Source organism: Schistocerca gregaria, chromosome 6, assembly GCF_023897955.1.
Source record: "Schistocerca gregaria isolate iqSchGreg1 chromosome 6, iqSchGreg1.2, whole genome shotgun sequence".
NCBI lineage: Eukaryota > Metazoa > Arthropoda > Insecta > Orthoptera > Acrididae > Schistocerca > Schistocerca gregaria.
The window spans coordinates 520683614-520710989 of NC_064925.1; the positions used below are offsets into that span (position 1 = coordinate 520683614).

Below are 27376 nucleotides of genomic sequence, written 5' to 3' on the forward strand. Positions count from 1 at the left end.
ACAGACAGGAGGATGAGATGTACAGAGATAAGAGAGGGGTGTTTGGACACAAAGAAAGGAGATGGACAGAGAAAGAAAGAGGAGAAGATCAAGAGAGATGGGGAGATGAAAAGATAGTCTGGGCGAGTGAGGAGGAAAAGATGAACAGACAGAGGTGGAGGAGGAAATGGACAGAGCGAGCGAAGAGGAGAAAATGGACAGAGAAAGGCAAGAGGAGGAAATGGACAGGGAGAGGGAGAGAGATGGGGAGAGAGATGGGGAGAGAGGGGAGGGAGAGTGAGATGGACAGAGAGGGGGGAGAGGAAGATGGACAAAGAGAGGGTGGGAGGAGGTGGAATTAGAAGATGGAGAAGGAGGTGGATACAGATGAAGGAGCAGATGAAGATTAGGCACAGGGGATGGGGCAGATTGACAAAGAGAAGGGGAGGAGGAGATGGAGTGAGGGGTAGGAGGTGGAAAGATAGAGGGGGGAAGTATTGTATGGTTCACACAATCCACTGCTTTTGTTATATAATCAAAACACCAAATGTCTTCAATCTATCATATAGCCCTGCTAGTGCTTCACACAAAAGAATAAATAGCATTGGACTAAAACCAAACTGAAAATCTAACAGCAAATTACATGTGCTACTATTTCCATTACTCACCTTCACATTGCTTTCTCAAAAACTTTTGAAAACTGTGGCAGCAAAGAAATTAGCTGGTAACTGTCTGCATTATCTTTTCTATCCTTTTTATAAAAAGAGTTTCACTAGTGAGTATTTCAGTCTCTTACGAAACTGACCGCACCTGACAGGTTCATTGAACAGATTACTCAAGTACAGAATTAATGTATGGTAAACTAATCTTAATAGCACTTGAAATTTCATAATACCTGTGGGAAACTTTACTTTTTAATGATGCAATAATTGATTTAGTTTTGTCTTTGGCTGTTTCCTGTAGTTGCATATAAAGTTTCAATAGTTCTACACAGTTACCTGTACTACCAATAACATTTTGATTTATCTTGCTGATTTTTCACAAGAAGTGATTGTTAAATATTCTACACAACTCTGGTAGATCACTAACAGTTTTATTCTCACTTAAGATAGACATGTTATACTGAGTACCCATGTTCTGTCCAGATACCTCTTTCACAACAGACCATATACACTGTTGGAATAAAAACTTAGTATACCCTTTCAGAAGTTTCCAATTCACTCAAGTTTATTTTTGCAGCAGAGCATGTAGTGCACAAGAAATGATTACATTTGCAGATCAATAGCACAAGTGGTTCTGAGGCACTAGGTATTGATCCATGCTGAAACACCCATACTAGCACATGATGTAGCTTCCACCGGTGGCAGTGCAATTGGTTACTCTGGCATCCGGTCGATTATATAGATGGCAAATTCTGTCCTGGGATATGTTATGCAACACCTGCTTGACCTGTTTGTGTAGTTTCGTAAGAGTTGTTGGTTGACGAGTTGCACGAGTCACTTCTCATCCCATAACATCCCACACATGCTCAATTACAGATTAGTCTGGAAATCATGTTGTCCTAAAAAGATGCTGTATGTCTTGCAGAACACATTGAGTTTCACAGGCAGTGTATGAATAAGCATTATCCTGTTGGAACAAACACATTACCTTCCTGTTGCATAAACAGCAAAATAACAGGTCTAACATCTTTCTGCATGTACTAAACACTGGTTAATGTCTCCTCCAGAAACGCCAGAGATGGACTAGAACTGTAACTTAATACATCCCCTACCATAAGGGTGGGGCTATTGTGTCTTGGACAAATGCACTCTTATGAGACAATTCCCACAAGCTCTACATCGTACGCACAAACAATTATCACTTGCATGCAGGCAGAACCTGCTTTCATTGCTGAAGACCACAGCATGCCCTTCCATCTTCCAAGTGATCCTCTGACAGCAACAGTGGAGTTGTGCACATCGATGTTGTGGCTTGTGTGGAAGAGGGGCTAGAGATGTGTGTGCCTGTAGTCCCATTACTAATAACTGGTTTGCAACAGTTCATGTTGACATGTCTGGGCTCACAAGCCATCTTATCTGTGCTGTGGTAAATGTACTATCTGCCACTGCTGCCCTCACAATACGACAATGCTAGCGGGCATCTCTGCAGTATGGACATCCAAAATACATCTATGGGTGTGACAATATTCACGGGACCACTGACACCAGCATCTTAGCAGAAGTGATGCAGCACATCCAACTTGTGTGGCAATTCTCCAAAAGGACCATCCCGCCAATCGGAAGGTCACAATTTGACTGCTTTTGAACTTGCTCAGTTGGTTGCAGGAAGCATGGTTGTCTGCTTGCTTCACAAATCTGCACCACACTGAGCCTTCTGGCTGTGAAGATTCCTTATTAAATGGTAGACAAGATGGCACTCTGGCCGCTATGCCACTATGCTATTGTTGTCAGATGACGTTGACACCATTATAAACACATTTAATATCCCCCAGGTAGCATATGCCATCATCAGATCAAGATCAACATCATCTTTCCACATGTACTATCTTTTCCCACACTGCAGTTGTAATTATTTCAGAAAAATTTCTATTCTCTTATTGTAATACATTGTTTCATCCTATCTCAGCACTTTGAAATATTATTTGTAATAAAATGCTGTTACTAGGGGTACTATTTTTATTTATTTATTTATTTATTTATTTTATTATTATTATTATTATTATTATTATTATTTTTTTTTTTTTTTTTTTTTTTTTTTTTTTTTTTTTTTTTTTTTTGAGCAGTGTAGTTTTAATTTTTTTCGGAGGGACTTCTGTTCTCTAGGTGAAATACAACATTTGAGATTGTCTCAGCAGTTTGCAGTATTATCCATAGTACAATTCTGTTACTGGGCTATGCCCATCCTTCATATTATGATATAACTCCCATTTCCTCCTACATTAAATGCTAATAGCAACAGTTATCCAAATTGGTTGCTTACTATCACTGCATATGTGTCTGCACTGTAAACGAACATGATACAAGTTTGACAAAATATATTATATTTGTTGTTCAAGCCATTTGTAGTGCAGTCTTCTTGTCAAGGCAGCCCTTTGAGTATGGCTTTAGATGTCTTGTGTTCCTAGTGGATTCTTATCTCTAAATATTTTGTTTCCTGCTTTGCAGTCTGACTCTACCTTGATTCGTTTCAAAATTACTATCTGTTCGTAATGGTCTGAGAATTCGTTATTAATTTTTTTCATAGTTTGCTGATCAACTAGAAAGCAATATATAAAGATATTATTTGTGATTGTGCTGCTGCTTCCCAGAACTCTAGTTGTAAAATTCTTTGCTTTCGGGAATCATTTAGAAAGTTCTGTACTGAAATCCACACACAACTTGAGGATCGTATCTATCACAGTGTCAAGGCTGCAGAGGAAAACTCTATTGTCTGAAATAGGGGATCTACACAGGACTATAATACAAAAAAATTTCACTGAAAATTCAAACGTCTCCACACAACCTTCAAATATTTGGTTTTGACAATGTTTTGATGTGTCAAGTCTCTTGATTTACCTTTGGTGTATATGGCCACTCCTGAAATATCCGAGCCTTTCGCCTTGGGCCACAGCTACACACATTACTGGCATAGTATGTGAGATGCCCATACTCCAGCTCCACAGAAGACACTCCCTTGGCAGACCTTGCTGGCAACAGCATAACAGGCATAGCATATCAACCACAAGGGGGACTGTGTCCAAAATACACTGGTTTGTTCTGAAGTGGAACTACAGCCAGCATCATGGAAACTTGCACTGCTAGTTTCACCATGAGAGTTGCCAGCCTTGAGACCAGCAGCATGCACATCCCAGACAACAGTACTACAATTGGAAGCATTACTTTGCCTTCATAAATCATGTGCCATCCAAGCATTGAGCAAATATCACTCCGCTAGACGTGTATTAAAAACAGTGCCCAGCCACTTTCTGCCAGTTCAGTCCACTAAGCCACTGCAAGTAATCCCGAAGAAGAGCGACCACCAGGATCTACAGGGTGAAAAGTATTTAAAAACTGACAAACTCTGGGAGGTTGTAGGGGTCATCAAAACAAATATTTTTCCCTAATGTCATTTTCTCCTATGAGGATTCGTTCAAATGGTTCAAATGGCTCTGAGCACTATGGGACTTAACATCTGAGGTCATCAGTCCCCTAGAACTTAGAACTACTTAAACCTAACTAACCTAAGGACATCACACACATCCATGCCCGAGGCAGGATTCGAACCTGCGACCGTAGCAGTCGCGCGGTTCTGGACTGAAGCGCCTAGAACCGCTCGGCCACCGTGGCTGGTCCTATGAGGATTATTTAAACCGGTGGAGGCCATATTACACTCTTCAGTTGTTAGAGGCCGTATTACAATCTGCCCCTGTTAGAGGGTGTATTACACTCTTCAGTTATAGGCAACTGCTGTCCATGTGCATTGTCTCTGTTTACTAATGGAGCGATACACCTGGAGTGAGTACACTGATATGGTTGGTGCAAACTACATAGCGCACTACAACGGACGAGCTACACAGCGGGTTTATCAACAACAATATCCTAATCGCCGTATCCTGCATCATACGACCTTAGTTGCTGTGTACCAATGTCTGCATGAGACTGGGTCATTTAGCAGATTACCTGGACAAGGATGCCGTCGCACAGTAAGAATGCTGCAATTTGAGGAAGCTGTCTTGCAGCAAGTGGAGTGGGATCCTTCAATCAGCACTTGTGCAATTGCATGTAACATGGGGACGAATTAGACGAATGTAAGAACAGTCCTTCGAGAGTAATTGTTATGTCCATTTCACTTACAGCATGTCCACAACCTGGAACCAGTTGGTTATCCACCCAGAGCACAGTTTTCACAGTGGTACCTGGAACAGTGTGAAATGCATCCTACATTTCCATCCTCTGTGTTCTTTACCAATTAAGCAAAGTTCAGGCATGATGGAGTCTTCAACATGCACAATTCGCATGTTTGGAGTGAGGATAACCCACACGCCACAGTTACTAGTGGTCATCAAGTGCAGTTCTTTGTTAATGTGTGGGAGAGTGTTGTTGGGGACTGTTTAATTGAGCCGTATTTGCTACCTGGGCCATTAAATGGCAAGCACTATTACAATTTTCTCACCAGAGCATTGCCAGAATTGCTGGAAGACGTCCCGCTCCCTACAAGACAATGCATGTGGTTCCAACATGACAGGGCATCAGCACATTTCAGTTGCCATGTGCTTTGATTCCTGGACCGACGATTCCCAGAAACATGGATTGGCAGAGGTGGTCCTGTACCATGGCCTGCTCGATCCCCAGATATGTCCCCTCTGGACTTTTTTGTGTGGGGAGAGATGCACAACCTTGTTTATGCATCCCCTGTTGCACCAGAAGAGGATGTGGTTGCCCAGATAGTAGCAGCAGCAGAAACAATTCAGGATACTCCTGGGGTTTTTGCCCATGTCAGACAGAACACGATCCGATGGTGTAACCTTTGTTTATTTGTCAATGGAGGCATTTTTGAAAATCTACTGTAACTGAAATTGGGTTGTGTTAATGTGTTGTCTCTTGGTCATAAAAAATGGAAAAGTGTCTGTTGGTTTAATTAATTTGCTGCCAGAGAAATCTTCCTCTACCGGTTTAAATACTCCTCATAGGAAAAAATGATATTAGGGAAAAATATTGTTTTGATGTCCCCTACAACCTCCCAGAGTTTGTCGGTTTAAATGCTTTTCACCCTGTATATCCTGCAGTTCTGGCAGCAGCCCAATCTGGAGGATACTGTACCGCTGTCACTACAAGCAGCCAGCCATTGCCCAAGGAACTTCACCTCCTCCAACTTGCCCCCCTTGGACTTGGTGCCCAAAGACTGGTATTCTTGAGTAGAATTTAGACCATCAACAGTAGTTACCAGCACTGTACTACTGAAAGGACTTCTACTTTTTCGCACTTACTGAATAAGGGTCAGTGCTAACTGAACATAAGACTTATTATCCCTTTTGTAAATAAGTTCAATGATACCTGCCTTCGTAATTCCTTCTGTGGAACTTACAATCTTTCAAGTGCTTTCATGGAAAGACTAAATGGTGATTATTGTTTATCAATCATTAATTTGTTAAGTCTAGTCGGCACACTAAGTCAATTCTGAACAAGTTTAGTCCAGTCAATGCTGTACAAGTTTGTTTGTATTTCTGCATTTTGGTGTGGAATGAAGATAAATGCTAATTGACTACAGCCTGAAACAATCAGTTACTGAGTGTGTGTATTACACAGAACACATCACCTCCATTCTGCAATGAACTCCTTGCACACAAATCAGACAAGATGTACCTCTCCAAAGGAAGCCTTATTATTTCTTTGCTATGTAAATGATGTTCTGAGACACAGATAAATTAGCAGCTCAACTACTTTGCCTATTATTTCTTTAATACTTTGATGAAGTAAACTAACTGCATCTTCTTATTTGCAGTCCTCATTTACTGAAGGAAACTGAGCATCTTAGTGAACTTCCACAAGCAGAACAGAAATACTTCCTATGTGGCATCATCCTAAAAAAAGGCTTAGCCTTGAGTAATTAATGACGTTCATGGCCGATTCTGCTCCAGTAATAAGTTTAATAATTCATTGTATTTATATTAACTGATTTACATCTGAAACATGTTATGGATATTTATAAAGACAAGAAAACAATACTACAGAATAAGTTCCATGAAATCTGCAGAAAGATTTGTGCAAAAATGCATGAAAACTCTACAATAAATACACAAATATCTAAATTTAGGTGCTGTTATACAGAAAACGAAATCTGAATATAATAGTGATATTACTAATAATTTAGTAATAAAGGAGACAGCTCACCGAAAGGCAGAAACACTGTGTTGTCGATAGGTACACAAACAAAAGATACAGAGCTTTGCCGGCTTTTGAAATGAACTTCCTTTTTCAAGCTTGTAGGGAAAACATGCACAAAACACCACATACACTCACACACACTCACCTATCTTCCTACATTGTGTTCAGTTGACTGCCAGTTCTTCCCTGGCGTATAGTGAGTGGACTGAGGTGGGCTGGGGATGCAGGGTGGAGTGGGGTGAGACATGGAGAGAGGCGGAAGGCAGGGAGAGAGAGAGAGAGAGAGAGAGAGAGAGAGAGAGAGAGAGAGAGAGAGAGAGAGAGAGTGTGTGTGTGTGTGTGTGTCCTACAAGCTTGAAAAAGAAGGTTCATCCTGAAAGTTAGCAAGCTCTGTACCTTTTATTTGTGTATCTGTCGACAACACAGCGCTTCCGCCTTTTGGTGAATTGTCTCCTTTAATCCTAAATAATTCATAATTCTCAACCAGAACGTTCCATACATTATTATACCCCAAAGTGATAATACTATCATTTTGTGACTGTTCAGATGCTTATAAACAAACATAACTGCATATAACAACTTTAAGCATTCAGAAACACAGTGAATAATAACAATAACAAAATCAGAACAATGAGATGTACAAGAAGAATACTTACTGGACTGTGTCAAAGTAAGGTCTTGTGTTGCTAATAGTAAATCATTTATCCTGCAACAAAGACATTTCATGAATGGTTTTAAGGTTTACATAATATCAAAAGGAATAACTTTTATTCAAAGTAAAGTATGTAATTCTACCATAGAAACTCATGTGGCATATACATGGTTCACCAAAAATACACCAACAAACTTCAAGGCATTATAGAGAGAGTCTTCAGAAACAAATTAAGGATAGAAATCAATTTCCTAAAATGTGATTTAATGATGTCAGAGAACACTGAAGTTACAGGGTCCAACATCACTTCTTGAGGAGTAAAACTGCATTTTTATTCTCTGTGGTGATTATGTGAAAGTCCTGACAAAGCTTTCATTGTGTGGACCACCAACTTCTACTTGGCAAACTACAGTGATATGGCATTAATGGCACACCCTTGTATGGATGGAATCTTACCTTCATAAAAGAAGGTTGAGGGTCTCTTAGCAGATGGTACCGCAGACATGAAAATAACCTTGGAATGGGTGAAAGTAATGTGTAGTCACAAGGATCAATACTGGGTCCACTCTTGTTTCTAACCAACATAAATTATTTTCCAGTGGCTTTAAAGCCAGAAACTAAAACATTTGCCGATGACACAAATACACTAATCAAGGATCAAACAAACACTTGCAGACACAGTTCAGTTACTAGATGAACAGGCATACACGTGGTTCACAGCTAACAGTTTTAGGCTTAAGCTCACAAAGACTAATATTACGCAGTTTAATACTAGCTTAATGACCTTATAGTGCCAGAAGCGGACATTAATTGTAATACACTGAGCGCCAGACATGACGTAAAATTCCTTGTGGTTTAGCCAGAAAATAATTCCACAAGGTAGGTCAACAATATTATGAGAAGGACAGATTGCTACTTACCATAAAGATGACAAGTTGAGTTGCAAACAGACATGATGAAAAGACTGTCATATATAAGCTTTTGGCCTAAGCCATATTTACAAAAAAACACACACACACACATTCACGTAAGCAAGCACACCTCACACAAACATGTCATTTACAAAGTGAAAGCCAGTGAAGGAATATTTTAGGGAATTGGTTACAAAATTTACTTCAAAGCCCCAAACAGATCTTTACAAGTTTTCTCCTAGAGAAACTTCGATTGTATCTATGTGACTCAAGTTGCCTGTCTTTCAGAACTGAGGCATGTCCCATTAAAGTTTCTGATAAGAAACACCTTGAGGCCCCTGCTGAAACTGCTAGTGAATACATGCCATTGGCTTTAGCCAATAGTCAATGTGGGATATATGTCATGTGTGTGCATTCTGGATGATTCTGCACTGCAGGCACAGTTGCTTCACTCTCTTGTGATCCAGACCTTGAGCAGAACAGACATCTTTCTTTGGACCACAGCCTTCATGCGGACTCTGATTATCTAATATCATACACTGACATTATGAGGGACATCCCACCCAACATTCTTCTCACCCCTCCGAAAGAAGTGATCCACTACCCACCCAATCTCTACAACATCCAATTCCATCCTTTTACTACTCGCAGTCACAACCCCTTGCACAGCGATCATACCCCTGTGGAAGACCCAGGTGCATGATCTGTCCAATCCATTCACCCAGCACTTCCACCCGTCACAGGCCTATCCTGCACCATCACAGGTAGGCCACATGTGAAAGAGGTCCTGCTGTAATCATTGCACAGCTTTTTATACTGGTACAACTACAATCAGCTCTCCACCAGGATGAATGGTTACCTCCAAGCTGTGGCCAAGAGTGAAGTGGACCACCCTGTGGCATAACATGTTTGATTTCAATGGCTGCTTCACAACCTGGGCCATCGGGATCCTTCCCTCCTCCAGCTTTTATGAACTGTGAAGATGGGAGTTATCATTGCAAAATACTCTCCATTCCTAAAATCATCCCAGTCTCAGCCTAAGACAACCTGCTGTCCTCCACACCCTCCACCCAACTGTTTCCGCCATCTGCACATGTAAGTCAATGAGCCAATACTTAAATGAAAGTGTATCTTAGCAACTCAGTGACAACATTCTGAAGTCACCCCTAGGATTTTTAAACTGTAAGTTCCCATATATCATGAGGTAGCAATGAAAATCATCAGTTTCTGAAAATATAAGGTAACTGGATAGATGGAAAATCCATTCACCAGGTGGTACATGAGAACACACATATAAAGGTACCCCTTTCGTAAACACTGCCAGTTCTTTTCCTTCACACCTCTTCCTTCCCCTTCAGCCCTTCTACCAGAAGAAGGAGCCAGTGGCTTTGAATGCTTGCAAAGTTTAGTACCTTTATATGTGTGTTCTCCTGCAGCCGCTTAGTGAGTAGATTTTTTTTTATCTATCCAATTAAATTACATATATCTTGATGAGTAGGTCAGTTCAAAGGTCTGAGGATATCACTACAATGCCTTGCAGATCACTGTGATGGCCAAACCAACCTTTCGGTTAAACAGCTCTACATAAGCAGCATTAATTTAAAATATAGGCACCCTTTCACTTGTTTAAGAAATCAAACAACTAATGATCGTTTACATAGTCATTGGCGCTGCAATATAGTATAAAACTGGCATGTCATATAAATACAATGCCACTGAAATTTCTTTCCCCTGTAATGTTTCTGTGCTGAGATCAGCTTCACAAGAAAGGCTTATATACTTCTTACATGTTCATAGACATAACAATTACAAGTATTACATATTTTTGTATGTGAAGTATTGTTTTCCAGGTTAACCACATCCCTTATTAGCGTTAGTTATGTCATACAGAGTGGAGCACATAAAACTGGCCCCTGCACTGAAAGGAATATGAATGAAGAAAATCAATGTACATCATCACTTTCTTACATTTTTATTGTACAGTTTCACTATTGACTATGTAATTAACAGTTTAAGTAACAGATTTACTTTTATTAGTTTAACAATCATATTTTACAAAGGAATTTAAAGTCTCTGTTCAAAATTTTCTCTGCCAACATCCAAGCAAAGTTGTGCACATCAAAGCATGTTAAGGAAAACACTTTTCAGTACTCTTTGAGGCCTGTTCGAAATTTCTTCACATACGTTGTTTTTTAATGTGTCAAATGTTCTGGGATTGCTGCTGTAGACTCTAGCCTTTAGAAATCCCCAGAGGTAAAAGTCACATGGTAACAAGTCAGGAGAGCAGGATGGTCACAAGCCCTTACTAATGGTCCTCTCTTCTGTAAAATCATTATGTATACGAGATAAGGACAAATCTGACATATGAGATGTTGCCCCATCTTGCTGGAAATATGCACAACATTTTTCATTTGGAGTTAACAGAGCCAAAAATTCATTGTGAAGTTGCAAGTAAACAAGTGTGTTGACAGTTTCATTGAAGAACAATGGCCTAATAATTCTGTTAACAGATACAGTACACCATACACCAATTTTTAAATTGTATAACGGCTTTTTCAGCATGCCATGGGGATTCTCTGTAGCCTAGTGTCTTGTGTTTTGTGAATTAACGTAACCCAAAAGATGAAACCAAACTTCATCCGTCGAAAAAGGGAGGAACGGATCAAGATGTCCCCCAGCGACATTTTGCAGCAACCAATTACAGTAATGTGTACGCTTACTCTTGTCCTCCTTTTATTTGCTGAACAACACTCACACGGTAAGGTTTCATTTTTAAGCCATGAAGGATGCGTTGACATGATCTGCAAGATATTCCACATTGCTGTGATAATCGTCGTGTTGACTTGTACGGACTTCTTTCAATGTGTGCTGTCACGTTTGCCACAACTTCAGTGTACGTACAGTCGGTGCCTTATTTCTCTTTGAATTAACAACACTGCCTGTCGAACGCCACTTTCTTACTAGATCCTGAATCACTGATTTTGCAGGAATATTACTTTCAGGACTCTTTTTATGAAAATTGTCACGAACAACTTTGACAGATTCAGGCCGCACATATTCTTCAACAATGAACAGACGTTCTTCAATGGAGTAAGGCATGGCAGTGAAGTACATGGTTTATAATGACTACTTTCCGTCTGAAGTACTCAGATGCTACTACTGTTGGAAGGTGGCAAAAAAAACTGACAAGCTAGTGGAGCTACTCACACACGTTCGCATTCTGGTTTGGGCTGGGTTTATCTGTGCCACTCTATATTACACTATGCTCTTTGTTTGGAACTATTCCATATGATTCACATACACTATGTGATCAAAAGTATCCAGACATACCAAAAACATATATTTTTCATATTAGGTGCACTTTGCTGCCAGGTACTGCATACTAGCGACCTCAGCAGTCATTAGACATCATTAGAGAGCAGAACAGGTCACTCCATGGAACTCATGGACATTGAATGTGGTCAGGTGATTGGGTGTCACTTGTGTCGTATGTCTGTATGCGAGATTTCCACACTCCTAAACATCCATAAGTCCACTGTTTCCAATGTGATAGTGAAGTGGAAATGTGAAGGGACACATACAGCACAAAAGCATACAGCCAACCTCGTCTGTTGACTGACAGAGAGTGCCAACAGTTGAAGAGTGCCGTAATGTGTAACAGGCAGACAGCTATTCAGGTCATCACATGGGAATTCCAAACTGCAAAGGATCCACTGTAAGTACTATGACAATTGGGCGGGAGGTGAGAAAACGATGATTTCACAGTCGAGCGGCTGCTTGTAAGTCACATATCATGCCGGTAAATGCCAAACAATGCTTCGCTTGGTGTAAGGAGTGTAAACATTGGGCGATTGAATGTGTGGAGTGACGAATCATGGCACACAATGTGGTGATCCGATGGCTGGATGTGGGTATGACGAATGCCCGGTGAACGTCGCCTGCTAGTGTGTGTAGTGCCAACAGTAAAATTCGGAGGCAATGGTGTGGTCGTGTTTCTCATGCAGGGGGCTTGCACCCCTTGTTGTTTTTCATGGCACTATCACCTTCTTCCTCCCCATTGTTTAAGAGCAATTTGGACAGGGCGATTGCATCTTTCAACATGATCAAGCACCTGTTCATAATGCACTGCCTGTGGCGGAGTGGTTACATGTCAATAACATCCCTGTAATGGGCTGGGTTGCACAGAGTTCTGACCTGAATCCTATAGAACACCTTTGGGATGTTTTGGAATGCCAGCTTCATGCCAGGCCTCTCCGACCAACATTGATACCTCTCCTCAGTGCAGCACTCCATGAAGAATGGGCTGCCATTCCCCAAGAAACATTCTAGCACCTGATTGAACATTTGCCTGTGAGAATGGAAGCTGTCATCGAGGCTAAGAGTGGGCCAGAACCATACTGAATTCCAGCATTACCGATGGAGGGCGCCACAAACTTGTAAGTCATTTTCAGGTAGGTGTCCAGATACTTTTGATCACACTGTGTATGTTTTGTGTCACACTTGGACACATATTTTTCAAATTTGGCGTATAATTTGTAGACTAATATTTTTCTTTAAATTTCCTTTGATAAACTGAGGTCAATATAATACCAATCGCAAGTCCTGTATAATGATAGGTGAATGATTTCATGTGTGTTACAACCTGAGATCAGATCATATTGTTATCAGGCCAAGCAAAGATTGGGGGTGAGTGATCCTGTGGAGTGCCGGGCACTAATGAAATGTCATTCAATCAAAAATATACTGGCGAGAGTTTTACAGTCACTTCATCTTCTCCCAGCACTGATTGACAGAGACTGCACTGAGTCTTCATTTGTGGAAGATTGGTCTGGCCCCCATCCTCAGTCAGTCACTGCTGTGGCTACCAGGACCAAGGCTTGGAGATCAGAAGTCCCCTCCATGGCTGAATGGCAGTGAACTTGTAGTAGTGGACTCCAAGTTGGTCTACTGAGCAAAGTATATCCAGGTTTAAGGTATCGTTAAGTTTTTGCAGAAACAGGAGTAATGCGACTAGCTGCCATAGGATCAGTGGATGGAATAGGTACGTTAACTATGATTTTGGTATTCCCTCCTTGTGCTTGCATCAAGCCCAGTTGCTGCACATAATGCTTCTAGTTCCATTTGCATTTCTTTGTTAGCCAGGCTCCACTCTCTTTTATCCTAAAGTAACATGGCTACTTGATTTTTCAAAACTTCAACAGTTCAACTCAAAATTATGAAACATGCTCCTGGCTGTTGTGTAACCTCCATTCTGAACTACATTGCAGAAAAAGGGGGGTCCCTTTAAACAAATATAGTATCAATAAACAAAAGTAACTACACTAATTTTCCTATGCATCATATACCAGCAAGATTCACTGAACTGCTGTGCTCCATGGCCAAACTGTTTACAAGTTTCACATGTTGCTGGCACTGCCTTAATATACAAAACTGGCACCTAGTCAGTCATAAATATTATTCCTTACAGCTACCTCTGAACTGTGATAGGTCTACAGGCTCTTGTGGCCTATACAATGTCACTTTCAAGTTACTATGCAGGTTCTTTTGACTCAACATATCCCCATCAGGCACCCAGTATGTAGGATTCAATTCTCCTGGTACCATTCAGCATGTCATAATCACTTACTGTCACCAATGTAGTGTGCCAGAACCACTGCTGACACTAATGTTATGTGTCAGGCCCACCTCTAGATGCCAGTTTTACAACCAGAGGCAGTGCCATGTTGTTATCAGGAGGAATTTATTGATGAGAGTTTTACAATCAGTCCATCTTATTCCTAGCGCTGACTAGCAGTGATCACACTGAGCCCATAATGCTTGAAAGTGCATGTAGTTTTGTTATGGTACAGCATTCTATCTGCTCCACACTGTTGTTGAAGTGCTGAATCGGTTGGCTTTCCTCTCACTTAGTCTGATGAAACGAACTCCTAGCTTGTTTGTGCTTTGGGCCTCCTTGTCGACACTCTGTTACGACATCACTGCATAGCCCACACACATGCCACAATTAATGGGACCTCCATCCATTTCTAATACAATTTTATTCGTGCACTTACTTACCGCTCTATTGGGCAGCATATAAGGCATGCAAATCTACCATCACAAGTAACCCTTTAGCACACTTCTCCATAAACAAAAGCTGAACTTATGCATACAACTTTAAAAGGTACAATATGAAAAGGTTTTTTGAATTAATAAAGCTGCACAAGTTGATAAGTGCCGAAGTTAGCTTCATTTTTCTAAATATATACATAGAAGTTATTCCAAAATTTTATTAGCTGTATAAGAAAATGTTTAACTCACGTGCTAATTGTCTGTGTGGCAACTGGCATGGTAACTGACATCTTCAACAATGGTTGCAAATCCCTTGTCCCTGTAGAAAAATACATGTTCCCATTATTCAAAGTGTGCCTGGTTTGTCATATTTATGTATATTGTAACAAACAAGTGAGGGATTCAAGTAAAAATTAACATTCTGATATAGATTTTGTTACTTATTGAAGGATTTTAGTTAAGCAGAGAACCATGTGATAAAATGAACTGTATTCCTATGGCAGTACAAAGTGATACATAGTTATTTGCAAGAAGAAGAAGAAGACAGTTTGCAAGGGTGAAATTGGAGATACGATTTTTAAAAAAATCAAAGAGCTTGAAATATAGAATTGAATAACTTTGTGTCTAAAAAAGAGGAGAGCGGCCAGGGCAAGAGGCAAAAATGAGTAGGATACTGTTAATAAGAGGAACTGAGCAGTGGAATCAGAAATAAATGCAAGCAAGACAGAGGAGCAGCTAAAGATGTGTCTAATTACAATGGAATTTCTTCTTCTTTTTCTGATTAGAAGTAAATTCAGAAAATATTCATTTCAATGAATGGTGTCTCACTTACAAATCACAAAAACAGAGCAAAGAAAAATCATACAAACAAAACTGAAACAATCTTTTAAAATTTGAAAATATCTTTACTGCCAATAGGGGTCAACTTTCTTACCCTACTCTGGCCTAAATAAACATGGCATCCCAGAAAATGTGATATATGAAAAGAGCAACAATAGGATCTCTTTGGAGGATGGTGGAGGGGGAGGGGTGGAGAGTGTAGATACTGGAACATGTATTTCACGTATTTTACATAAGAATATACATGGTCCTTGTCACAAACAGATAAAACTGTTATGGTTAAAATCAATACCCAGATCAGTGCATTATGGTAACACTCTTCAAGAAAGTAAATGTGGAGATGTTAAATAGTTACAGTAAGATCCTACTATCGTCCTGTATTCTTTCTGCAAGGCTCCATCTAGCAAAATAGGTAAGGTTCTGACAAGACACAAACCAATTTTTGACTGCTCAAAAAGAGAAAAAGAGGATCTGCAGCCAGTTAAGGACAGTCTTGGTCTGAGGATCCGAGGAATTTGTAACATGTCTTATAAGTTCAGAAGCTGTCACTCAATCTTCACAGTTTCTAAATGTTGTGTAGAACACCAACGGCATAATGAAAATTGTGAAATGCAAAAAAATCTGTGGTTGCTGAGCATGGGCTCACAAATGAATATACAATTATGTTTCATGGAAAAATAACTGTTCCGTGCATCATGTTACTGGAATCTGTCATCAAAGAGCATGGATCATAATGTGAACAATAAATATGACAGCAGCTATCATCTAAGTGCATGGAAGCAGGCTTCCAACACTGAGACACTATAGAGAATTTTACCAAGTTGTTCAGATTCCAGTAATGCCAGTAGCTTCACCTGCATCAACACAATCTCTGGCAGTTGTTCCTGACACAGATAATGGAGGTTATCACTGAAAGCTAACATTTTTATTCTAATCAAATGCAGTGAGAATACCAACAACACTCCCTTGTAAACTACACTTCCTCCCTAGTCCCTGTCCTATCCTAGTGTGTGCTTTATCTCTAATGAGTTTGTTGATAATAAATTGTCAAATCCAAATTTTCCTTCATTTGTAAATTCTCAGATTCCGTACACACCAATCTGCCAAGTAATCTTGTTGCATCTTAAATTCACTTCAAAAAATTCTCATAGATATCTAGTGTTTGTTCAGAGTTAAATTCTTAAATTCATTTCCAGTACTGGATCTCAGAATATCTCCACATAAGTCTCAACATGATCGTGTGCAGTTCTTTCCCCATAACACACTCTTTCACAATGGCACTCCAGATATTAACATCTTGACATTTCTCCAACAGATTTAATTTTCCAGCTCTATATTTATGTCTACAATGTGAAATGAATATATATATCTTGTGATATAGAATCTTCTATAATGTTTCACGATATGAAAATTTTAGGATAAATACAAAAGTTTACTTTATTTTATGTAAGTTTCTAAGACATAGTGATGCAAATATTTATTATAGTTTTCAGTACACAAAAAATATATAATTACCTTTTCCAAACCGTGAAAATATCCTCGCCTAGTTCTTCAATAGAACAACACTTTTCCACCAGAAGAGCTTACAATGTACTGTGCTCCATGTTCAATATATTACTGCCTCTCATTTTATTCTAATATCTATAAATAAAAATCAATTGCCACATGTATGGAAGGTCAGCCCTTGAGAACGGCTTGAACGATTTGGCTGATTTATTTTTGTCAGGACAAGATTTGTATGAATGAAAATTTTGAAAAATGCTCCAGAAAAGTCGGAAATATGAATTTTATTTTTGTATGAAAATCTCGATGAAAGAAATATAATGGTCAGTTTGATAGTTCTGCTGTCACGTTTTCATAACAAAAAAATACGTTCAGTCCGACATGTCTGGTATCACATGTTTTCATAATTACAACAAATTCCACATTGAATATTGATATTTTGGGAAAATAAATACAATTACAAGTAATATTAAAGTGTTTTATCAATGGTGATAATATCTTTGGTGAGTTGCAAAGATTGAATTGATGTCACTTCATGGTAATTTGGTGTGTTGCGATTTCAGTTTGTGGTTTATTTCTTTGGAAAAAATCCCACGAGTGAGACATCAAAATATCAGTTGGTGTACACACAATGCAAGCCAACTACATGATCATCAAGTCAATTAGACTGACAAAAATCTTGAACAGCTTTTGGAGGCCAGTCAAATAAGAATTTCTCAGGCACGATTCATTATGACTCTGCAAAAATTAATTCCAATTTATTTCACTTCAATTACTTCATTACAGGATATAGGTTCCACTTTTTGCAAACACAATTTTTTTTCTTTTTACCCAAAAATGGGTAAAAAGAAAAAAAATTGTGTTTGTGTTTTACCCATTTTTGGGTAAAAAGAAAAAACCAGTGTGTTTGCAAAAAAGGGAGAAACTACATCCTATAATTTAACTGCAAACACGGAAAGAAAGAAAAGAGCTGCAGATCCAAAAGATCAATAAACTCATATTCTTACTGAAACTGGTCTTTAATTCACACAGATTAAAGGAAATATTTGGTTGAACGAACCTTTCTTGACTGACTGAATGGCTGGCTGACTGACAACACACTGGATACATAGCCATATTATATAACAAACATTTCCCATTAAATCAGCTGCAAGAAAGAACATGCTAAGCTGTGCTGTGAAAATGTGCTGTTCCGTTATCTTTTAACAGAAAACAGGAAAGTTGTGTTTATGGCTGACACAATAATCCTATCTGTTTGCAGATTAACTACTATGGTAAATACTGTCATTAATGCCACTATCCTCACAGATTCAGCAGCTGGAAAGGTCTCTCATACCCCGGGTGTAATGAATCCCATTCATTTCGACTTCCAGTCCTAATCAAGGTTCCATTTGCAATAACAATATATAAGTTCAGAGAGAGGAGGAAAGAAGAGATGGATAGCAAAGGGAGAGGAAGTGGATATAAAGAAGGGGAAGATGGATATGGACAGAGAGGTTAGAGAGGACGAGATAGACAAAGGGATGGGGAGAAGGACATTAGGACGCATATCCAATCCCATGCGTAAGTAGCAATTGGGAAGCATTGCCGGGTTCCCTAGTTTTATTCTAAATTTTTAAGTCTATGTACTCTGGTGTTTGGGGATAGAGCTTTAAACAGTGTTCCACAAGCTGTGACACAGTCACAAATTGAACAGTGGTCTGAAAATAAAATAAACTTCCTTTATTTCACGTTTATGGTCACAAATTTTTATGTCCTCAGACTGTCAGTTTCTGTCAGCAATGACCATCTTCATATCTGTTTTATAAAAACTGGAGCCGTAGTGTTATCGTCAAACACTGAACACAAAATCAGCGCCACATTGTCAAACTTATTTAATAGTATACACAATAGTCATCTCATTGGCAAGACCTACTGTTCAAAACAAACTGCTATATACTAGGCACAAAATGGCTGTGTTTCTAGTTCCCAAGATGTTGCTACTGTCACAGTAGTGACATCTGTCACAGTAGCAACATCTGACAAACTTGCAACACAACCATTTTGTGGCTATTGTATGGCAGTTTCTTTTGAACAGAAATGCTGCTGACAAGACGATTCTTGTGTATATTATTATTTATATATGTTTGACAATGCTAGCGCTGATTTTATGTTCAGCATTTGATGTTGCCACTATGGCTCCAGTATATTAAGACATGTTTTTATAAAACAGATTTGAAGATGGTCAATGCTGACCGAAACCAGCAATCGCAGGACATAAAAATTTGTGTTAATGGATGTGAAATAAAGGAAATTTATTTAAACAGTGTGTTGCAAGTTTCAACTCATCTTTGTGGTAAGTGCTGTAATTGTGGTGGAAACGGGTAAAGTGTCAGGTCTGTGTTGGTTTTCATATGTGAAAATAAACTCTTCATACGAGATGGAATCCAAAATTATCGGGACTGGTGCTGCAATCTGGAAAGTAGGAGTAGTAGTTCTTTGCACCACTAGGTGGTGAGAGCTGCATATCTGATGAGTCAGTGTGCGGAGTGGCATTCAGCTTGGAGGACTGGCATTCAGCTGGGAGGATGCATTGTGTGTCCACAGTGATTTCCATAATACTCTGTGTTTGGTATGTGGCAATTTTACGATGGATCCGCGAACAGAACAGCGCATGTGTATCAAAATTCTGTGCGAATCTCAGTAAAAGTGCTATGGAGACCCTTGCAATGATTCAAGAAGTGTTTGGGGGACAGAGATTGAGCCGTACAGACGTCGAAGATGATGCTCACACTGAAGAGCACGATCATCATTTTCTTTGATACCACCCAACCAAACAGTGAATTATGCATACTACTGTGACGTTTTGCAAAGGCTCCGTGAAAACGTGCGGCGATGTTGGCTCAAACTTTGGCGTCATGGGAACTGGCTGCTGCAGCACGAAAACGCGCCCTCTCACATGTCCTTGCTCACCAATACCTTTTTGGCAAAAAACAACATGGCAGTTGTACCCGACCCACCATACTTGGCAGATTTGGCACCCTGCAACTTCGTGCTATCTCCAAAACTGAAAGTCAGGTTGAAAGGACATCAGTTCGACACTCTAGAGAGGATACAGGCAGTGATATACACCCTCAAAGAACAGGACTTCCAGAAAACATTTAACGAGTGGCAGAAGCGCTGGCACTGGTGTGTACATGCGGATAGGAATTACTTGGAGGGTGATGGTGACTTTTAGTACAAAGGTAAGGTTTTCAACAGATGGCAGCACTAGTCCTGAAAATTTTGGATAGCACCTCATATGCATAAAGGGAGGGAATGGATAGCATTTTTAAATTTTTTAACTGTGGCAAACAGGGTTCACATTGTTTGGTAACACACACATTCCTAATTATTTTCTTGAGACATTTGCTAGATTTACTCAGATTACACCATAATGACTAACTGACTCAAAGTGGCAGTGATAGACTGCCTCTCTTGTGTCCATGCTTTTGGCACTTGATAAAATAGACATTGCAAATCCTAAGCTTTTCAGATTGTTTGCTAAGTACTAAAGGGTCCCTTCCAATTTAAATTTTTATCAATATTAAGGTCTAAAAACTTTACGTGCCTTGTTTTTGTATTATCCTGACCACTGCAAGTTATTTTTATTTCACTCCATTCTTATGACATAGTTTCAAATTGCACCATTTTGGTTTTAGTTACATTAAGTTTTAGTCTATTGTGATGGAACAAAGAGTCAATTTTTTCTGAAGTATTTCTCGCACTTTCTGGGATTCTTTCAGGCACCTCATATTGAATTGGAATTCATATATCATCAGCAAATAAAACTGAATGAACATCAATGACAAGTGGTAGGTCTTTTATGTAGAAGAGAAGCTGATAGGTACCCAATGTCAAACCCTCTGAGACTCCTTGGGAAATAGTTTTCCATTTTGAGGAATAATTGCTTGAATTTGAACATACAATTACTCTCTATCTGTGATCTGTGAACCACTGTAAAGCACTTTTCCTGATTCTACATATCTGTTATCTGTGTACAAGTAAGGAGTAGTTCACTGAGCATTCAACAACCATCTTACAGAGGCTGGCAGAGGGTACATCAGACAACATACTAATGTCGCACTTTCCTGTTGCATTACGAATAATGCATGGAAAGAATGACTCTCAGTAAGCCTCTGTTTGCACTCTAATTTCAATGGTTTTAGCTGTGGATGCACAGATCAAGTTTTGATGCAGTCACAAGGGTTATAAAACATATCACAAGGAAAATTTTAGGAGTGACATCAAATCTGGGCTGGATTCACTGCATGAATTCAGAAAAAACACACAGTATCACCCTGACTTCGAGACATCAAATCTTCTACCATGGCTATGATATTCTATTAAATGCAGGTACTGTACGTAACTGGTACATGTTTTAATTATTGAAGCAAGCCACCTGTTCTCAAAGAACATAAATCAATGCAAAAGACGACGACTTGACATTAAGTGAAGTACAAGCTGAATTTGATACCTAGTTAAGAGCAAAAGTACTACATAAGATGTAAAATTTCTAAGAGCAAAGATCTGAAAACCATCATCAACCAATGGCTTATGGTCCCATGAACTCATGGACACCTCCTCAGGGTAACTAATGCAAATGTTAACAAGGAAAGTAGTAGTCTTATATCGGTAACAAATATCTAAATTCTTCTCCACAACACACAATTTCCACATATATTAAATTCAAAATGGAAATTTAAATTACAAATTAAATATTTATTTCAATACAACCAAAAAACTTACTCCCATTATTTATCATGCCAGACAGAAGTGATGCACTCTGCAGCCAACTTTCTGGGGGTTCCTTTTGTTCCACTGCTATTTCTTCTTCCACGCGCTGCTTTTCTATTAAATCCACTTCATCTGTTGCTTTTACAACCTGTTAACCCGAACTACATATTGTAACATTTTCCACATGACATAGTAAAACAAATGATTATCTGACACAAACTCCACATCCAAGTGGCCTCAACGACAACTGATTTCTCATTATTATTAAGATCTTAAAAATTCTTAAATTACAGTATAGCACAACAAGACAAAGAAATCAACACACACCTAACCTTTTTTTATTTAACTAATACTGTCACACATTATATATGTTTACTTTTTGTCGATTTATTTAAACAATTCCTTTAATTGCCTCAAGCCTTCAAAAATTAAAAAAAATGGCATACAACAACCTTATTTATCTCAAAGCTATAATATTGCAAATTATTATGATTAGTTGTGCTTTCAGCATTACTTAGCTCAATAATGTTTAGGGTTTCAGACATTTTGCATTCATCAGTTACGACTCCTGTATGTCTTTATAAATACAGTACCTCTGTTTCTACAATTAACGTTTACTTTTGTAAAGTATATACAAGCCATTACATATCTGATAATGATGATTTAAATACCACAACTATGATACAGGCTACTGCATCCTAAGAATCAGAGGGTTATTAGTGAAAGAGCCTCTGCACACCACAGAAGCAAACAAGTGTCTGTAATAATAATTGTTGAAACTGTTAATTATATTCTATTATATATCAGCTTACAAATTACAACAAATAAAGATCTTATTGTGCATAACAGAACTATTAATTTAAAAAAGGCTATTCAGGATACCAGTACAAGTGGTTTCAAAAGCTAAGAAAGTTAATGAGGAATATTGGCATATGACCTACAGTCTGATGTAATGTTGGCATTTATAGTTCCCTAAACCCTAATCTTCCTTCTTTTCTTCTTTCTGGTGAATGCTGTTTCACTATGACACACTGTTAACAACATTTTTGATTATTCAACCATCTTCTCTTAAGAGGGCACACTGTGTGTGTGTGTGTGTGTGTGTGTGTGTGTGTGTGTGTGTGTGAGAGAGAGAGAGAGAGAGAGAGAGAGAGAGAGAGAGAGAGAGAAATTAATTTGAAATAGGTGTTACAGTCTGATGAAAACTACTTGATGCATGATGTTTGTTACATGGTATAAGAACACTTTCACGTCAGCTGTCTGCTGTGCCTTGGTTAAGACTCAGACAGTATGCAGTTTTGCCTGCTCCAGCCAGCGACAGTTAAAAGGGCTGTCAGCAGTGTCCACTAACACATTATGAGTGTACAGTACACTATTCGAAACCTGAAATTCAACTGATGGTTCGTTGTGGTGCATTGGCAGTGGCAGAGAGTTTGCATGTGGTGTTCTGGCCTCCAACTAGATACTTTTTAATCAGACTATAGATTGTCATTTCCTTATTTAGGTTAAGCCTGTTGCTTTTTTAATGTCTTGGTATCACATGTATGGTGTGAAATGTTTGATATAAAAACTTTTCAATCTTACTCTACAGAATTAATGTGTGCAATTACTTCTTTGTTGAAACTGAACATTCTGTAAGTTGTGTTGTCATAAGAAAGAATGAAGAGCACTTGATAAAAATGGAAGAATGAACTGGCTCTGGTTTTCCAATGTGGAACTCACTTTACAAATAAAAACGCTAGCTTGCCTCAAGCGTTAATGCCAGTTTTATCTGGCAACACTTCTTCAAACTCTGCACCATTTGAACAGGACAAGATGGTAAGTACCAGTAACATTTTACTGACTGGGGAAAAAATCACTTTAAAAACTAATCTTAAGGTTGCTAACTTTTATCTCACTGGTGCTAGTTCTACAGTACAAGGAAAATACTGTGTAGTTCTGATATGTAACCAGAAATGATCGTTAATATCTGCAAATATTCCAGGATACATATCACTCCAGATGCAGGACAGTCCAAGTAGTTTCAAATTTAATGTGTTTAAGTGTATACAGTCACCAGTTCACAAATAATGTAATACTCTTATTCTTACCTCAATTTCCTTCAATTTACTGTGCACAGATTTTGCCACAGTCTGCACCTCTCTATCAGAATCTTCAAGTAGTCGATTCACAGTTGAATCCAACATCTCCAAAAGATTTTTATCTTCTGGGAGTTTGCATAGTGTTTTCATTGAAGGAAGCATCCTGACTGCAACTTGCCTTAATGTTGCCACACTATCCTCTAAAAGATTTAAGAAAGTCAAATGTTAATTTATAGAAGACGGAAACTATGATAGCATAAAAGTAAAACATGCAAGCACCCATGTGCATGCACATGCACACGCGCATGCATGCACACGCACACGCGCATGCATGCACACATGCGCACACACACACGCAACTGATAACATATAAATTTTGTATTTTCTGAAACCACGCATGTATGTAAATGAGATGAGTCAGATAAAGATTTTTAAACTATACAGGAAATTATCATAAATGATTAACTTCAAAAATATATGCAATAGTCATAATCACTGCCCAGGCCATCCCTGTCATTCCTCCCTCCCTTGGAGAGGGGGGAGGAAAAAAACACCACCACCCCTCTCACGTATCTACCTACATAAAAGAAAATTTCACTATCTCTCTCTCTCTCTCTCTCTCTCTCTCTCTCTCTCTCACACACACACACACACACACACACACACACACACACACACACACACACACAAACACACACAATTGTTTCATAGGTTGGCAACACTCACAACATGAATGAAAACAAGTGAATAGGCATAAACACTGTAGCAGTGTTGAATGAAAAACAGTTAAGAAAGTCAATTCCAAATAGTGCAGCACAGGAAATAATGCAAAATGCCAAACTGCAGATGTAAAATGAAGTCTGTCGACATCGACCAGAGCTAACAAGAGGGGAAGTTGCAGACTATGTAAAGAAACACCATAAGTGGCTTACAGACTGACTTCATAAAGAAAATGCTGTTTTTAACCTAAAAGAATCAAAAAATAAATGTACAAAAGTGTGTATCCAATTTACAGAATACCACAGAAGATGCTATGTAAATAAAAGCGAAACACATCTGGTGTAATTCTTTTTAATTGTGTTGCAGTCAGCTCAAGACAGATAAGCCATAATAACAGATGTTAACAGCTGCTGCGGAAGATGGCCACACAAACAAGCAATAAAACTTAAACAATTTTAATTTTTATTCAAAGTGAACAAATGTAAGATAGTGTGTATAAACCAAACAAAACCAAAAGTACTGAACTACAGCCTCTCAACTATAGTGAATAATTATTCTGGATAATGTCATAAAACCAATGTCAAGTTTAATGAACACACAAATCAATGACAGCACAAACAAACATTTATCACAACTAAAATGAAACTATGTATAGGACTCTCAGGCAACCTATTCTTGAGTACTGTAGAGTATTTGAGGTATACATTCAGCTGTCTTAAATGAGGAGAATGAGAAAATGAAGCACATACTGTTAAGGTTGTAGACAGTTGCCACACATTTACAATAGAAAAGAACTGAAACAGGATGGTAGGCAACAAAAGCACACCATACATAAGTTTGAATGCCGTATCTGTTTGAAATGATAATTAAATGGGTACCCTAGCTGCAAACAGGCGTTCATATATTCCACTGGGGACATATTGAAAATGTGTGCCCCGACCGGGACTCGAACCTGGGTTCTCCTGCCTACATGGCAGACGCTCTATCCATATGAGCCACCGAGGGCACAGAGGATAGTGCGCCTGCACGGACTTATCCCTTGCACGCTACCCATGTTTGTCTTTGAGCCAGTTTTCTGCTGTTTAAAACAGGGCAAATTTAAACATTACTTTAAAATTCCTACAGACACCTGTGGCAAAAGCAGTCAACTTCTGCAGCTATGTACAATGAGCCTACTAGCTTACTTTCGACACTTCCTCAGACATCTACACATGCACAGCACTGAAAACCAACCACCCAGTGCACAAATAATTATGTAAAAACCTTTCCTGCAAAGTCATTAATTTGTCAATACTTTATACGTTTCTGAGTGCTCAAAATCATCAAAGTTTGCGTTATACTCAAATGCCAAAAAATCAGGATGAAGAAATGAAATAAAAGTTGTAAATAAAAAAATGTAGATTAACACAGAAAATTAATCCACTTGAAGAAAATCAAGCATGGAGAAATCAGCATGCATGAGACAATCCCACAAACAATACAACACAAGACTGGAACATTCATTCTGCATGAAAAACAAGTGCTAACTGGCTTATTATGGCATGAGACTCATTCCTACATTATGTTCTGTAAATTCCAACATGAAGGAATACCTTCACCAAAGTGTAACACACTCATCCACTGCTGGCTAGTTCTGTAAAGTATACCAGCAACATCTGATTCAGTAGATTTCCCAAAATAATAAATGTTGATGCTCTTAATTGGTATGCAGCCAGATTTCAGCATTGACGACATGATATTTCGATGGTCCGACCAGCATCATCTTCAGGGGAGATTGCAGATGCACAGTCATACCAAAACAGAGACATCAGACGCAGTGGCTCCTTTATAACCTGGGAACAGATCGCAGTGTATGCACAAGAAGTGAAAGGGCTGCCCTCTACGAAATGAAGAATTGCAGCACCACTGGCAATCACAGCACCACAAAAGCTATGAATCGCAAATTAAGATGCAGCCAATCAAAAACCAGACTACTGTTATTTTATATGTGAAAAATGCCACATATTGCTTATATATACCACACTCAGGACTTCTTCTCTTAAACCTACTTCTTTTTTTTTTCTTTTGAGATATGTGGATGATATTTTTATCATTTGGCCACATGGTATGGAAGCTCTTCATCAGTTTTTAGATGATTTTAACTGCCTTCATTCATGCAGCAAATTTTCAACTGCAATTGAAGATGGCAATTTGCCTTTTTTGGATGTTTTAGTACACAAAAACGAAAATGGAACTTTGGGACACAATGTATACCGTACACTGATGCAGACAGACCGATACCTCCATGCTACTAGTTATCATTCACTGCATCAATGCATAGGAGTTTTGGTCAAAAGAATTTATGCTATTTTGGTAATTTAATGCAGGAAATGGATTATCTTAAGGTTGTTTTTGGGCAAAATGGATACATTAATCACGAAACAGATCACACTTTTCAATCTGAACCCCCAAGTGAACGAACAATGGACACTTGTAAATCAGATGCTTTTTTACCCTTTATGGGGAGTACTACTTCGGAATTTCAAGAATTCACAGAAAATACAATATTAAAAGTGTCCTTTTGCCTTTGGCCAAACCTAGAGTCCTTCTTGGAACTGTTAAAGACGATTTTGGACTGAGGAAGCCTGGGGTATATAAAATTTCCTGTCATTGCAGAAAGGCATATTGGACAGACTATTCATACATTTCATGACCAATGTGTTGTACATCAACATCTCACACGTTTTCTCCAGCCCAAAAAAACTGACACTGCTGAACACTGTCTCAATGAAAGGCATAATATGTCATTCAAAGATATGCAAATTATTTCTCTGGATTCCCATTACAGATATTGTGTACTTAGGAATCCATTGAAATAAGATTATCTGATAACATTATTAATGGAGTCAAAGGTTTTCCTTTAAGCAAGATGTAACACCCTATTATTCAGATATAAAACAACAACAGTCTGGTTTTCGACTGGCTGCATTATTAATTTGCAATTCATCACTTTTGTTAGTTTTTAGCGGCAAGGTGATA

At 38.7% G+C, this 27376-nt stretch overlaps 1 protein-coding gene across 7 annotated transcripts in view; it reads right to left on the bottom strand.

Moving 5' to 3' along the window:
• The window catches only part of LOC126278000 (uncharacterized), a 269064-nt gene that overhangs the window by 76644 nt on the left and 165044 nt on the right, over positions 1-27376 (bottom strand). For all 7 annotated transcript variants that reach the window (XM_049977688.1, XM_049977683.1, XM_049977689.1 and 4 more), the window contains 4 exons: positions 23648-23838; positions 21570-21705; positions 14709-14778; positions 7502-7551 (listed from right to left, as the gene is read on the bottom strand). In XM_049977688.1, the coding sequence (XP_049833645.1) occupies positions 7502-7551; positions 14709-14778; positions 21570-21705; positions 23648-23838 (447 nt within the window). The remainder of the gene's footprint in view (positions 1-7501; positions 7552-14708; positions 14779-21569; positions 21706-23647; positions 23839-27376) is intronic.